Source organism: Fulmarus glacialis, unplaced genomic scaffold (genome assembly GCF_000690835.1).
Source record: "Fulmarus glacialis isolate BGI_N327 unplaced genomic scaffold, ASM69083v1 scaffold6331, whole genome shotgun sequence".
Lineage (NCBI taxonomy): Eukaryota > Metazoa > Chordata > Aves > Procellariiformes > Procellariidae > Fulmarus > Fulmarus glacialis.
Window position 1 is genome coordinate 15,172 of NW_009192105.1, and position 16,526 is coordinate 31,697.

A 16,526-nucleotide genomic window follows, 5' to 3' on the forward strand; every position below is an offset into this window, starting at 1 on the left:
GGAAAAAAAGAGAGTTTATGACCTTTGGAAGAAAGGGCAGGCAACTCAGGAGGACTGCAAGGATGTCGTGAGATTGTGCCGGGAGAAAATTAGAAGGGCCAAAGCCCAACTAGGACTTAACCTGGCTACTGCCATAAAAGACAATAAAAAATGTTTCTCTAAATACATTAGCAACAAAAGGAGGGCTAAGGAGAATCTCCATCCTTTATTGGATGCGGGGGGAAACATAGTGACAAAGGCTGAGGTACTTAATGCCTTCTTTGCCTCAGTCTTTCTAGTAAGACCACTTGTTCTCAAGGTACCCAGCCCCCTGAGCCGGAAGACAAGGACGAGAAGCAGAATGAAGCCCCCATAATCCAAGGGGAAATGGTTAGTGACCTGCTACACCACTTAGAGACACACAGGTCTATGGGGCCGGACGGGATCCACCCAAGGGTCCTGAGGGAGCTGGCAGAAGTGCTCACCAAGCCACTCTCCATCCTTTATCAGCAGTCCTGGCTAACAGGGAAGGTCCCAGTTGACTGGAGGTTAGCAAATGTGACGCCCATCTACAAGAAGGGCCGGAAGGAGGATGCAGGGAACTACAGGCCGGTCAGTCTGACCTTGGTGCCGGGGAAGGTTGTGGAGCAGATCGTCTTGAGTACCACACATGGCATGTCCAGGACAAGAAGCGATCAGGCCCAGACAGCGTGGGTTTATGAAAGGCAGGTCCTGCTTGACCTGGCCGGTCACAAGTGGTGTTCCTCAGGGCTCAGTTTTGGGGCCAGTTCTGTTTAAGATATTTAACAATGGTCTAGACAAGGGGATTGAGTGCATCCTCACTCAGATTGCAAGTGACATCAAGTTGGGCGGGAGTGTTGATCTGCTCGAGGGCAGGAAGGCTCCACAGAGGGCTATGGGCAGGCTGATCTGGACACGCTGGATCGATGGGCCGAGGCCAACTGCATGAGGTTCAACAAGGCCAAGTGCCGGGTCCTGCACTTGGGCCACAACAACCCCATGCAACACCACAGGCTTGGGGAAGAGTGGCTGGAAAACTGCCCAGCGGAAAAGGACCTGGGGGTGCTGGTCAGCAGCCAGCTGAATATGAGCCGGCAGTGTGCCCAGGTGGCCAAGAAGGCCAATAGCATTCTGGCTCATATCAGAAATAGTGTGGCCAGCAGGACTAGGGAAGTGATCGTCCCCCTGTACTCGGCCCTGGTGAGGCCGCATCTCAAATACTGTGTTCAGTTTTGGGCCCCTCACTACAAGAAAGACACTGAGTTGCTGGAACACGTCCAAAGAAGGGCAACGAAGCTGGTGAAGGGTCTAGAGCACAGGTCCTGTGAGGAGCGGCTGAGGGAACTGGGACTGTTTAGTCTTGGAGAAGAGGAGGCTCAGGGGAGACCTTGTCATTCTCTATAACTACCTGAAAGGAGATTGTAGCGAGGTGGATGTCGGTCTCTTTTCCCAAGTAACAAGTGATAGGACAAGAGGAAATGCCCTCAAGTTGCTCCACGGGAGGTTTAGATTGGATATTAGGAATAATTTCTTCACCGAAAGTGTTGTCAAGTATTGGAACAGGATGGCCAGGGAAGCAGTTGAGTCACCATCCCTGGAGGTATTTAAAAGACGTGTAGATGTGGCACTTAGAGACATGGTTTAGTGGTGGACTTGGCAGTGCTAGGTTAACGGTTGGACTCGATAATCTTAGAGGTCTTTTCCAACCTAAATGATTCTATGATTCTGTAATTCCAAAAGTGAGAGTGGTCTTAAATTAGTGGTCACTTACAACTGAGGACTGCATTGTTAAGTACAGACCATTATGCAATAACTGGGATCCTTAATAAGTGTGTATTAGTTTTGAAGAATCAGTTGTATAGTTCTGTTACAGCTCCTGTGTGTTATTAAAGCATTTTAAGCATTCTGCTTGAAATCTTACAGTTGCTCATTTCTTAGTAGTTCTTCTTAAGAGATGCTAGTTTGTTCAATTGCTGTTCTAAAAGAGGGTATATCTAGCTAATACTCGTAATGAGCTGTACACAGGAAATAATTTTTAGTTATTCTGTTCCCCTGTTTTGGAGACATAAGGATATAAGTTAATTTATAAATCCTGGGTGTCGGATTTTCTGGGAAGTAGGGAATATCAGACCTGATCTTATAGGTGCTATAAAGGAGAGATCTAAATTTAAGATCCTTTTAATAATTATGGACCTTTGTTCTGGGCTATGTTGTGACAAACCCTTGACTGATGTGATTAATGTATCTCACTATGCAATTAATATTTTTTTCTTTTTTTTTTCATATGTTGTCCAGCCATATTCTACATTTGGTGATTCCAGGCTTGTTTCTGATAAACCTGATGATTATGAGCATGCAAAAGAGTTCATCAAAGATGGCAAGGCAAAGTTACCATTGGTAAGTTATTTGTTACTTCACTAGAGCAAATGGTGTCTAAAATTGAGGTCCTGATCTTTCAGACATGTGGTGCCTTCTTCATTTCAATGGCAATGAAATTGGTATGAATGTCTCTGTGCATGTGAAAAATCGTAGAGCTGCAGGGCTGAGGAGTTCATCTAATCTATAGCCCATACTCAAAGAATCAAATTCACTTAATTTGGTAGCTATTAAGAAATTTGTAACGTGCAAAAGGGAAAGGATATTTTGCCATCTTCCTTGGCAGCTGTTCTAACATAACTCTTCTTAATTTGAAGAATTTTCTTATGTTTCTGGATCTTCTCATTACCAATTTAAAGCTTTAGTTTTCTTCTTTTAATCCTCTGACAGGAGAGTTGAAAACTTTCTTCGTAATACTGTATGTATTTGAAATCTTAAACATTGTTTTTCTATTGTCTTTTTGGATGAAGAAGATCCAGCTCACTTCTTGGCCGATTTTGTTAAAGTTCTGTAAATGTTATTTTTAAAAATCTGCTGTGCCTTCATTTTTTTTTTTTTAAGAGAGCTCCTAGGATTAGACTATTCCTATGTGCAAAAAACTGAATCCATATATTTCCGCCCTTGATTTTATTAAATACGGTATTCTGTTCACATTCTGGAATGAAAAGAAACTTTCTTTGTGATGATTGTAATCTTACCTTGTACGAAACTTAGTCTGCTATCCTGTCATATATTTTTCTGCATTTCTCCTGTTTTGGCAGCTTGATTTATGACTTCAGAAATAAAAGAATACTGAACCATATTTAATGGAGGTCATATAGATTTTAGATCAGTGGTCCAATTAAATATGTTTTTTCTGCTTCTAGTCCTGTCTTCTAATGCACATGCTACCTTTCTGAGCTTGCTGTGTTTCTCATGTTTTTATAAAGGGTTTTTCTTTCTTCCATTGTCCTAGCAGTACATGACAATGTTGGAGTTGTTTGCAGCTGGTCCCCTCCCAGCCTTTCATTCTTCTGTATTGGTCTCAGAGTTGGGTGCATGATGGACAGGAGCCTGCACAGCTGCTGTTCCTGGGAAGCGAGCAGGAGGACAGGCAATGTCTGCTGTCATTTTTCCCCAGGAACTGCTGCCGTTTGGCTATTCCCTCTCCATCCGTAGCCAGGCTAGCTATTCAGGGTAGTATATAGCTGTGTGTTTGCTTCTGTCTGTGCATTTGGGGAGTCAGGCTGAGTGGAAACGTTGCAAAGGCTTGGTTTAACCTAACTATTCATGCTGAATGGTTCCTGTTAAGCAATGTTGGCTCTTTCAGTCTGAACTTTAGGTCTTTTTTTATGTGTTGAGACTCTTTGACAAGAGAGAACTAGAATTGGAGACTAGTTTGAATAAAGATTGTAGTTTTACTAAAATCATACACAGTTACTGATAGATGGCATCCTATTTCATTGTCACAGATATAGCATGAGGTCACCTTGAAGTTTTTCTGCTTGGATTTTTCTTTTTTAGTCATTAGTTTATCTACTGTTCATGTTCTGAATTCTTGAAGATGTATTCCTTTGACTGTATATATAAAAATCCTACATCAAGAGGGAAAAGAAACTGCTCTCTCTATTTGAAATCTAAAAAAAAGAAAAATGGTTCTTTTAAGAAATAAGCTTAAGAACAACAGAATGGTCAAGTCAGACCAAAGACCTCTTTTGCCAGGTGCTGTGTCACCTGGCAAAGAAGAAATCTGCTTGAACAAGCCTTTTTTCACTAGCGTTTTAAAAGACGAATCATTTCTTCAGGATTGGTCAGTGGGTAGCATATGGGCTAGATCATGCCCCCAGTGAGGACTCATTGGAAGGGAATGGAGTGGGCAGAGTAGAAGACCAGCTTGTTATTACCTCATGCTTCTTAATTGGTAGGGTAAATGGCAGCAGCTTTTTAGTTGTGCACTTGCCCTGCTTTCATCCGAAAGGCTGAGCTAGGAGAAGGTTTCCTAGGCTGCAAGGCAGGCTGTTTTTTCACAATGTGTGAGCTGGGTTGGGAGTTAGTCTCTTGCAGATAGAGTTTTTGTGGGCTGCAAGGAGGTGGAGGCAGGCAGTATTCCCGGGGAAGGTGGCAGCACCGTGATATAGGGCCTCTTCTTGACTTCTGCAGAAGTGTTGGGCATCTCGGGCTGGAGAGCAGCTTGAGCCAGGTCACGCTGATGACTGATGAGTGGTAATGGACCGAGCGTGCTCTGCATTGCAGAGGCATCCAGCCCAACAGGCTGTTGGCTCATTCTCCTATATCTGTGTAGTTCAGGTGTGTTCTGTTATCTGGGGTGTTCCAATTCCCTACCGTCCTAGTTATTGGAGTTGTAAGTATCTGTGGTCTACAGTAATGCTCTTCTAGTCCCTAAAAAACCAGCCAGTGTGGTGGTTAGAAGTTGGTTTGTGAAAGATTGATTATCCTGAGTTAAATCGGTGTTTTATTGTTTCCTCATTTTTTGTTGAAACTGTGTTTTTGGGTTTTTTGTCCCCTTCTAGGGAACCTTGAGTAAATCTGAATGGGAAGCAACAAGTAAGTATTGTTTTGAAAACTCAGTATTGACTGAACGATTGCTGTGGAAAGTGTGTAAAATACCCTGTTGGTTATGGAAGAAAACCCAAATTTTAAATACAAAAAGATTTTGTTATTCATGTTATTCAAATGCCTATGTATAGATTATGTAGTGCACACATCTCAAGAAATTGGGAGGGAAATGCATAAAATAGTTTGGAATTTTGTTTTATTTAAGTAGCTTCTAGCACGCAAACTTTCAGGCTAACATAGTTTGGGGAAGCCTTACTTAGGGTGTATGAAAATAGGATGCCAGTGTTATTTTGCTACTGTTAGAGAATTAAATACTATACTTCTGTTTGGTACACTTGGGATATTATACTGTTATAAGTCAACTAGAAAACAAACTCCAGTTGGGACATAGATTCATCAAAAATAATACAATCTGTTTTGGGAAGACAGGGACTGAAGCTTTACTCTTTGCCTGTAATCATATATGTTTCAAGAAGAAGCGATTAAAGCATGGATGGTTAAGAGGTATTTGAATGTTTTATAAAGGGAGGAGAAAAAAGTCAGTGCCTCAGACACCGAAAAGGATACACTATTGTTAAATATGTTAGAAATTTTGTGAGCATGTGCCATGGAAAACTTTTATTATCATTTTTTTCCAATGTTGAGTCTAATAAAACTCTCATATAAGAGATTGAGAATTCTAAGGATAAAAATTGACTCCCAGAGAGATTATTACTAACTTCTGTGTAACTGCAGCCAACCAGCATTTGCATTTTTGCAGACCATTATACTGGTTGTGTTAGTGGTTTACAAACAAGCAAAAAATGCTGTTCAATTCATGAATGAAAAAATCTTTAGTTAAGGTATTTGCTTTCTTAAATTATTGTCTATTTTTTAAAGGTATGAATCATAAGATAGACATTAATTCCAGCAATGTAAAAGTATTATGTAAACTATTAATCTAATTGAGAGGGGCTTTTTATACCTTTAAAAGTTCAGTGATGACTGTATTTTCTAAGTCGTCTCTTTTTTCAGAGAGATTTGGAGTACAGAGCTTCTGATAGTTAGGTATAAGCACAGCTTGCTCATTACATGGAACTTAACTTTGCTTTATTGCTGAGGCTTGTCTTGAAAGATTTGCAATGTAGCTATGGCACCTCATCCATTAAAACAAAAGCTGAGTTCAAGTGAAAATCCATAAATGTTTAATTAGAGTCACAGTCTCAAGAAACTGGTTTAACTTATCTATCTGGTATGAGGCATAAGAATTTCTGACATAGCTGGCATTGATTATATGCCAAATAAGTATTTCCCAAGGGTGCTGGTGTGGACTCTATGAGTATCCATTTCTAGAATCATACTGTTCTGGAGTTGAGAAAATGCTGTCTAGCGCTTGTAAATATTTCTTCTTTGTCCGTGATATTTTAAAAGAGCAAAATTAATAATTTTGTACTGTGAGTTTATTCACTTTTTAATTAAAAATGAAGTTGATCATTTCACCCCTAATTGTCCATTACTGTGTGTATGAAGGAGTCTTTAAACTTAGTTGCATATGACTTTTTATGTACCTGTGAATGTTAATTATGTGTAGAATGGAATAGTAATTTATGAATTACATTCACATTTCAGTAATATTGTTAATTAAGTTAGCGTCGCATTAACCATATCAACAGTATTTAAAATATTTTGCTTTTGTGCATTCTTAGCTCTATTGTGAAAACATGTCTAAAACCATGCTGGAATTGAATGCTAGATTTACTCACTGGGAAACCATAGCAGTTTTTATCATTTCAGTAACCTGCTAACAGGTTGTTTGGGCAGAGTATCAACCTGTTTATGTTTTGCAAACTTAATCGAGTGGCAGAGGAAGCTGAAACTTTAAATACTCCATTTTCTTTTTTAGGTATTTACTTGGTATTTGCATTTGAGAAGCAACTGTGAAACTTCACATACTGGATGCAGCAAGAAGAGATCATATCCATGTGCAAGTTGGAATGGTCAGAAATCCATTGTGGCAACTATTTTTTTATTTTTTAATTTTTAATTATTGGAAGTGTGCAGGACACTACCACAAACTAGAGCAAGCTCATGATTCTGAGTTACATTGCCTGTCTGTGACAGATGGACTTGTGTGTGTATATATAAGAAAGATTCTGAACCAGTCTTTTTAAGCATTTGTAAGCAATCTGCACGCTCTCAAAATTCTTGTTTGAACTTGACACGACTTCATGTTAGAAACAAATGTTTTATTAGAAGTATGTTTGTGATTACAAGCCTGACCCTGCACTTTCTGAAGTTGATGGAAGAATGACTGTTGGCTTCAGTGGTGCAGAATGAGGGCCTAAATATTGTACTGCAGAGCTCAGTTAGTTCATAATGAGATATATTCAGACATGTAGGGTATGTCTACATTGCATGCAGAGCTAAGTGGCAAATAGTATCTGAGTCAGTTTCAGTATCTCTGTGCTGTGCTCAAGCCTGCAGTGTAAATCTACCTTAGTGGTATTCAAGGTGTAGTTTACATGGTAAAGTCCCATGATGTTCTTGTTTTTTGTGCTTGCTGATACGTAGTGTCACTTCATGGTGCTTTCAAGATTAAATGAGTTTGTTCTGTACAAAACTGCTCTGAAAGAACTGAAGTTCTAAAGTTTTAAATCTTTATGTTGTTTTTCCAAATATGACTATGCGGTAATCAATAACAGCTGCTGAACTTAGATTACTGAACATTTTCTATTGTATTAAAGACTGTCCTGACTTTTTGGTAGTTTTAATGTCTCCCAAAACTCATTAGACAGATCTTAGGATGTGTTTCTTACTTGTTTCATAAAATTCCAAATGGGTTCGGCAGAAGGATGAGCTGTTGGTGGTGATGGGGACCTCACTGCAGTCCTAAGGCATTAGGAACATGGTCACGTACTGGATCATGAACTAGAAGCGGGGGAGCCTGTATAACATTTAAGGATACTAGAAGTTCACTCTGGGAGGGAGGGCTATGTATATGTGTACACACCCTGGTACATGTGGATAACAATCCTCAAATTAGAGCCAAATATTTTGCTTGGGAATGTGATCTAATGATATCAATAGGCAGAACTGTGCCTAACTACCATCTTAACTGCCCGTCAGTCTCTTAGAGCTGGCTTAGGGATTTCTGACATGGTGTTTGCTCTGCTTTCCACGTGCTTGTAGCCACTGACTACTGGGAGGGCGTGGTTACTTCATGTTTTTTCTCTCCCTTCTTGGGCTAACAGTAGCTGTTTGCTGCTGTTGGCTAGTATAGTTTACATAGAGATGAAATGTTGATGGTACATGAATATTTTGAAAAGTTATAATAAACCTAGGAAAGAACATTTCTGTTATAAAGTTAAGCGTTCAAATTATTTGAGTTTGTAGTTGTATTGCCTTCCCCCTGTTATTAGGTCATACTCCTCCCTCCATGACTCCTGATTTATTTTTTGTTATTGTATAGAACACCTTCACCAAAGCAATAGAATCACAGTCAGTTCTGCTGCTGAAATTAAGAAAACAAGACTTTCTTGTCTGCTAGAATTAGTACTCATGAAACTAGCTGAAAAATGCCAACGCTTTAGAAGTGCTGAAATGTTTCATTGAAATTTGTGTGCGTCAAAGCTAGTTTTGTTAGATTTCTTGTATCAGATTTCATTTGCAAGTACATTGTTACGCTATTTTTGAAAGAAATCAGAATAAAAAGAGGGGAAATACAGTGGAGTGTCTTTCCTCTTTTAAGCAAATTTCAACATATTACAGAATCACACAATGTTTGATGTTGGAAGGGACCTCTGGAGGTCATCTGGTCCAACCCCCTTCTCAAGCAAGTTCACCCAGAGCTGGTTGCCCAGGACCATGACCAGAGAGAGAGCTTTTGAGTGTCTCCAAGGACAGAGACTCCACAACCTCCCTGGGGCAACCTGTGCCGGTTCTCGGTCACCCTCACAGTGTTTCCTGATGTTCAGAGGGAACCTCCTGTGTTTAAGTTTAGGCCCATTGCCTCTGGTCCTGTCACTGGGCGCCACTGAAAAGAGTCTGGCTCCATCTTAACGCCCTCCCTTCAGGTATTTGTACACATTGGTAAGATTACCACCCTGAGCCTTCTCTTCTCCAGGCTGAACAGACCCAGCTCTCTCAGCCTTTCCTCGTAGGAGAGATACTCCAAGATTTTGAACATGATTAGACCCAGTATTGACCTCTGGGGTACACTGTTAGTGGCCTCCAACTAGACTTTGTTCCACTGATCACCACTCTCTGGGACCAGCTGCTGAGCCAGTTTGCAATCCACCTCACTGCTCATCAAAGATGGTGTTAAAAGCCTTCCTGAAGTCAAGGTAGACTATATCCACTGCTCTCCCCTCATCTACCAAGCCAGTCATTTATTTCATCATAGAAGTTTATCCGGTTGGTCAAGCATGACTTCCCCTCGATGGATCCATGCTGACTACTCCTGATGATTTTCTTGTCCTTCATGTGCCTGGAAATCGTTTCCAGTATCTGTTGTTCCATCTGTTCCTCCTCCTTGCCCTTCTTGAATATAGGTGGCATTTGCTTTCCTCCAGTCTTTGGGCACTTCTCCCAGTTGCCATGAGTATTCAAAGATTATTGAGAGTGGCCTTGTAATGATATCTGCCAACTCCCTCTGCACATGTGGGTGCACCCCATCAGGGTCCATGGACTTAGCATGTCTAGTTTGCTTAAGTATTCCCTGACCTGATCCTCTTCAACCAAGGACACATCTTCCTTGTTCCAGCCTTTCCACCTGGTCTCTGGGCCTGGGATCCCTGAAGGCCTGTCTTGCTAGTAAAGACAGAGGTGAAGAAGGCATTTGGGACCTCAGCCTTTTCCATGTCCTCTGTCACCAGTGCCCCTGCCCCACTCAGCACTGGGCTCATGTTTTCCTTTTTTCACCTATGTGCTTACAGAAGCCCTTCTTGTTGCCTTTGAAATCTCTGGCCTGATTCAATTCCAGGTGGGTTTTTGGCTTTTCTAACTGCATCTCTGCATGCTTGCACAGTGTCTCTATATTCCTAGTAGGTTACTTGTCTGTGCTTGCACCCTCTGAGTTTCCTGTGCTTCCTTCTTGTGTTTGAGTTTTGCTAGGAGCTCCTCGTTCATCTATGCAGGCCTCCTGGCATTTTTGCCTGACTTCCTATTCATTTGGATGGACCACTCTTGAGCTTGGAGGAGGTGATTCCTTGAATATTAACGAGCTTTCTTGGCCCCTCCCTTCCCCCCAGGGCCTTATCCCATCAGACTCTACCAAGCAGATCTTTGAAGAAGCCAACGTCTACTCTCCTGATGTCCAGCGTTACGCTTGCTTTTTGCCCTGCTCCCTCATCTCAGGATCCTGAACTCCAGTATCTCATGGTCACTGCAGCCAAGGTTGCCTTTGACCTTCACATCGCCAATGAGCCCCTTGGTGGTGGTGAGTATGAGGTCCATCAGAGCACCTCTCCTTGTTGGTTCCTCTGTCACTTGGGTCAGGAAGTTGTCATCGATGCTCTTCAGGAACCTCCTGAATTGCTTATATCCTGCTGTGTTGTCTCCCCAGTAGATATTGAGGACCAGAGCCTGTGAACATGAAGCTGCTTCTAGCTGTCTGTAGAGGGCCTCATCCACTACTTCTTTCTGGTCAGGAGGCTTATAGCCAACACCCGCTATAATGTCACCCATACCTGTCATCTCTTTAGTCCTTACCCATAAGCTCTCAGTTGGCTCATCGTCCGTCCCAAGGCAGACCTTTATGCATTCCAGCTATGTTCTTACTCAAATGGCAACTCCACCACCTCACCTTGTCTTCCTGGCCTGTCTTTGCTAAAGAGCCTGTATCCCTTCATTGCAGCACTCCAGTCGTGCAAGTCATCCCACCATGTCTCTGTGATCCCAGCAAGATCATAGCACTTCAGCAGCAACTGGATAGCCCTGCAACATTTCCTGATACAAGATGTATCTTCCCAGTAGAACTGGATGGCCTCAGAGAAGCAATTAAAGGAGCGCAGAACATCAAGGCCCTCAGGATTGCTGATGAAAAAGTGAAGACAGGGGAGTGCCGAGGTCATCTGAGCTGCATGATTTTTTGCAGTAGAAGGAGTTTTGGCAATCCCTTGAATTAAGAAAGAAGGGAGGAGTGACACATGAAGGGTGCTACACCAATTAAGTGGTTCAATTTTTAAATTCACTTTACATAATCAAGGAATTCAGATTAGAAATGGCAACTTAACTTTGTAGTTCAGTTTATCCTCTCACACCTAGGTGTTGAGACATTTGAGTTGGGAACAGGAGCTAGAAGAGGTGCAACCTTTTCCTCTAGTTCCTTCTGTGATGGCAGGCAGTTGAGAACTGTGGTAGAACCCAGTTGCTCAGCATGTAGTTGCTGTGGAGAGCCAGCACAGCTGAAAAAACTGTTTTGCACTTATGTTAAATAGATTCCTTGCCTCAGGAAACACTTAGTTCACCATGGAAGTGGATGTATGAAAATCCTGTTTTAACTAATTGGTTAATGTGTTCAAAAGTACAATGATTTATACGTATAATTTTGTGTTGATAAAGAGTCAAGCCAAAAAACAGCCCTTTCATTTAAGATGAATTCAGTGCTCATGAAAGATGCATTTGCCGAGGTAAGGATGCAAAACTTGTTCAAAATAAAGGTACTTGGCTGCCAGTGTCAATTTGTCCTAACTTTTTTTCTCCCGCCTTTTTTCACTTTTGAAAGAAGCAGCTATGTATTTTGTTTCCTTGTCCTGTAGCTGAGGTTACAACGAAGTTGCCCAAGCACTGTTAGTATAGGTAATTGTTCCTTGTGGGGTTTAGGATATTCTGCAACCTTACAGCAAAAATAACGAAATGAAATACTGTGTTTGTGCAGGAAACGTGTCATGCTTCAGTAGGTTACCGTGGTATCAGTGCTATACTGTATGAGTTTCCTTTTGTGAATTACACACCAGCGTGGTAGAAATTCCTGCAAAGCACTTAAGCATGTGCTGTGTTTTGTGCTTAAGTTTTAAGCAAATGCTTAAGGAGGTATGTTGCCTGGTAGAGTGTATTTGATTGACTTAGGAAGCTAGACTTGCTGCAAATCTTACACGTACTCCTGTTACATTTGAATAGTTTAATTTACATAATGAACATCTCAGTCCTTTGACTAAAGGTGTTTTCCTTTTGAGTCATAGTCTATTTAATAAAGCACTCTCTCTTCTAGTATCTATTTTTATTAAAAAGAGTGATTATATGCTGTATTCTAATTGCTAAACTGTGTTTGTAAAGACTTTGAAAACAGTTAATTTAGGGAACATTAAGCTGGGTAGCAATAAATTTAAAACATCTGCAGAGTAATCAAGGGGTTGATAATAAATCCACTTTTGCAATGCACTTACTGCCGATGTAATAATGCTTCTGGGGGGAGAAAAGTGTTGTCTAATATCAAGCACGATTAACAGTAGTCTTGTAATCTCAGTCCCCAGTGTTCCTTGTATGCTACAAATAAAAGCCTCTGTCTGTATGGAAGTGAGGGAACAGACATCCGTATTGTTACTCATGAATGCAAATAAGTGTCCTGATTTTTCAGAAGTGTGAAGCACAAAAATCAGGTCATTTAAGTGCCAGAAGACATGGAGTCAAGTGTTTCAGTGGTTTTTGAACAAGAAACCTCATTTGAGATTTAAAGAAAAAAGTCTGAAATATAAATCGTTGTGCTGATGACATTATGAATACTGTGTACTGAACTAAAACCTGCTAATATAGTTTAGTTTTTTGCAGCTTCAGTGTGTAGCATTTTACATAGATTTGCTGGTGCTGGTGAAATGGCTTTCCTTTAACCTCCCTTATAGCATACCTCTTTAATACATCACCATCATAGATTTATGTACTGCCTTGAATGTTTCTGTTACTTAGAGAAAAGATGTAAGGCAGAACAAAGCTAACTTGATAAATTAAGTTTTGATAAGTTAAAGGTTTTCTGATGGTGCATAAATGCCATTTTGATGGAAGCTGTCATCCTTTCTTCATTTTATTGAAGCTGGTTCTCAACATTGTCATCTTTTTATTCGCTTTAATGTGTCTCCCAGCAACTGAAATTCACTTTCAGGATAAGATGTTTGAACATTCAAGGTCTGACTGATCAGTGCTGTTAATAGTTGAAGCCCGAGGAAAGGATATTCTTTTAGTTCATAGGCCATATTGTTTCCATAGACAGCTTTGTAAGAGTTGTGCTCTCTCTTGAGTCTTACAGTCTTGTCTGAATTCACAAAAAATGTTTCTGGAACAGTCTGATAGAAGGGTGTGCTTTTGCTCACCCTTAATTAATCACTAATTGTGGTTAAACTGGAAATTTATTGCACTTAGTCGTGGAGTGAGCATCACCATGGGGTTCAGTGTAACATTTTCTGGAGTCACACTTTCTCACTCCTGCCTAGGTGCTTGGCTCTTTGTCTTCTCTTTTCAGGTTTTTCACAGTCTTGGAATAAGACTACTCGGCTGATGACTTACCAGCTCCCAACCAGTAACAGCTTCCTTCTCAGTTTGTACTCACTTCTTCTAACTTAACAGTGATGGAATTGTTCTGACTTTAGGCACAAGAATAGTCTTTGTTTGTTGGTTTAAAACTACATGAAATAATAAACATAAAGACAGCCTTGGTTTATATATAAAATATAGCTTTTAAATCTCTAATGTTTATAGTCCAGGAAACCGCTCTGTGGAGTAGTAATTTTCTGGTAGCAGAATTATTCTGAATTCTTTGGTCCAGGTAGTCCTTTTCTTTCTTCAGTTCACTTGCTTTTGACGCCTGCCAGTGTACATCTGTGCAACAGACACCTGGAACTGAAGCCTGCTTCTTTGTAAAAGAGCTGTGAGTGAGCTGAACAAATAACAATAATTACAGGGTTGGAAATTGTTGTGTTCCTTTCATAATTCATAAAAGGTTCAATTAAATGTTTCTTCAGCTAGAAGCAGATCACTGCTTCCTCTTAACAACAGCCTCGAGGAAAAATTAGGCTGCCTTAAGGGTGTGTAGGGCCCCCTGCACCTTGAGTATAATGGTGTGGACTGCTGGACCTGTTAGAAACTGGGGGATCCGGGCTGATTAGTGTCAGTCTGAGCCCACAGGAGGCTTCTGGGCAAAAACATGGAACCCCAACTGTGATAACCAAGGGGCTGATTGCATAGTGTGCAGTTTGTCTAACGCCTGTTCAAGGTGAAATTTATATAAAATGGAACGCAATCTGAAAGGAAGACGTAGTCCTAAGGCTGCCCTAAAGATATACCTGTCAGTGGTTAGGTTGAATTTGTCCTTTTCCTTGTGGGTTGTATTGCTTGTTTGTGGTGTGATACCACTTGCATGCTAGATACTGCCCAGATAAGTGAAAGAACAGTTTTTCCTCTAAAGAACAGTTTTAAATCAGAAGACAATGATTTTCTAAGTTGCCCTGAGTTGCCCACCTGGGTGGACCTTTGCCTTCAATAGTACTATGGATTTGTGCCTGAATAGAGATGAATTGATGTTTTATTGCAATTTTATAAGAATATTTTGGCAATTTCATAGAATCATAGAATGGTTTGTGTTGGAAGGGACCTTTAAAGGTCATCTAGTCCAACCCCCCTGCTGTCGGCAGGGACATCTTCAACTCGATCAGGTTGCTCAAAGCCCTGACCAACCTGACCTTGAACACTTCCAAGGAGCGGGCATCCACAACGTCTCTGGGCAACCTGTCCCAGTGTCTCACTATCCACATAGTAAAAAATGTCTTCCTTATATCTAATCTAAATCTACCCTCTCTTAGTTTAAAACCGTTACTCCTTGTCCTGTCACTACAGGCCCTGATAAAAAGTCTGTCCCCATCTTTCTTATAAGCCCTCTTTAAGTATTGAAACGCCACAACAAGGTCTCCTTGGAGCCTTCTCTTCTCCAGGCTAAAGAATTTCGAGCAAAGCAGCAATATTTTATAGTATGTTGGTATATAAAAACATCCGAAATTAGTGTACCAAAACCTGGCACTTTATCATAGTTCTTGCCACCAGATGACTACATCATTGCCCAACAATAAATAAATATGTGCATTAGCCCCTGAGACCAGGATTTTAAAAATCTGTGCCACAGCTGTTAGCCCAACATCTGAGGCAGGAGGATGCACAGAAGGCAAAGAGACCCTACCAAATGGTTTAAGATTACCTAGGACACTTAATGGATGCAATAACCCATTTATTTCTGGTATGTAATTTTTTATATAAAGTGCATGTTACTTACATCCGCTTTGACATCTTTGAAATATTTTTCTTGTTCTTGCCATACTTTCATCCCTGCCAGAATACAAATTATAAAATCACTGCTGTTTTATGAAATTAATCTGCTGATGGAGATGGGGTTACTGTTTTACTAATCACTAGCAAAATATTAGAAAAAAAGAGGTAAAAAAGTAAGTTTTATGTTTTTCCTTTTCAGAGGTTTCTGTTGACTCCTGAAGTAAATGGAAATTAAATGTGCAATTTGGCTGCTGTCTTCAGTGTTTCCATATGCCAAGCAAAATTGGCATATTCTTTCCTGAGGAAAGAGGGAAGATGTCCTGCTGGTGGAAGTCCATTAATTCTGCAGCATTGTAACCTGTCATTCTCACGGCATTATTTAGGAATCTCAGGATGAAACAATGGAGTTTTATAGAGAAACCACTTTCAAAAGACTGGCTGAAATGTTCTGTTAGCTGACTTTCACCTACAGCTGGCCTGGCAGAAGAAATCAGTGTATTAAACTACTTTCTTCTATTCTGACATTACTTTTGCAGTACAATTTTTAATTTTAGTCATCATTCGTGTTGTCAATTTGTGCTAACTCCAAAGATGACTTAGGTGCATTAACCAAAAGCATCTGTAGTGTTTATGCATCTGTGCGTGAGTCACTGCTGGAGCCTGCTGTAGAATTTTTTGGCTCAGCAACAAATTTCATTGTTTTTTGCTTTAAAAATGGTCTGTACACAGTAGGGTAGCACACCTTACAATAAACAAAAGAACAGATAAAAGGATTTTTTTTTTTTTTTTAATTTCCTGTATTTCCTTTTCCCCCTTTGTTCTCTATTCTGTCAAATGCTGTGCTGAAAGGGTGTTTTTCAAGTTTCCTGTGGGAGTTGATCAGTTCAATTATCGTAACTGAGACTTTTATAGTGAGAATATTTTGGGGAGAAGAACACTTATTAGTAAAATGCATTACTCAGCTTTGCAGTATTTCCTTCAAACCGTAGTGTAGAATAATAACTGCCCATTTCTTTGTTTTACTTGAAAGGAATCTCAGTAAGTGGCGGTCACTGCTTTAAATAATCAGTTCCTATTAGCTGTATGGAATACTTCCATTTCATGTGTGAAAAGGCCATGGTTCTCCAGTACAAATAAGATTTTGATGGAAATATGCAGCAGTGTAAATATTCTGGGTCTAGCAGGTGAGGAGTTTTCCATAAATTGTCCACAGTGGGGAAAATACAACATTCTGCTTGTGGATTCAAGGCCAGAAGCCATGGAACAGAGAACGTTCCCTCGTTGTGCTTTGCTTAGCAATTTCTACTTTAAATTAACGGCTTAAATCAGGTGAATATTTTCTTTCATCCTTTCTTGAAGATATGCTT

General features: G+C 40.5%; 1 protein-coding gene across 1 annotated transcript in view; it reads left to right on the top strand.

Annotated features, from left to right (window-relative positions):
* Nucleotides 1-7,617, top strand: part of RNMT (RNA (guanine-7-) methyltransferase) — a 21,666-nt gene extending 14,049 nt beyond the window's left edge. Inside the window, exons 8-10 of the mRNA XM_009586931.1 lie at nucleotides 2,296-2,397; nucleotides 4,887-4,920; nucleotides 6,815-7,617. Coding sequence (XP_009585226.1) covers nucleotides 2,296-2,397; nucleotides 4,887-4,920; nucleotides 6,815-6,852 — 174 coding nt within the window. The 3' untranslated portion in view covers nucleotides 6,853-7,617. The remainder of the gene's footprint in view (nucleotides 1-2,295; nucleotides 2,398-4,886; nucleotides 4,921-6,814) is intronic.
* The last annotated feature ends 8,909 nt before the right edge of the window (nucleotides 7,618-16,526 follow it).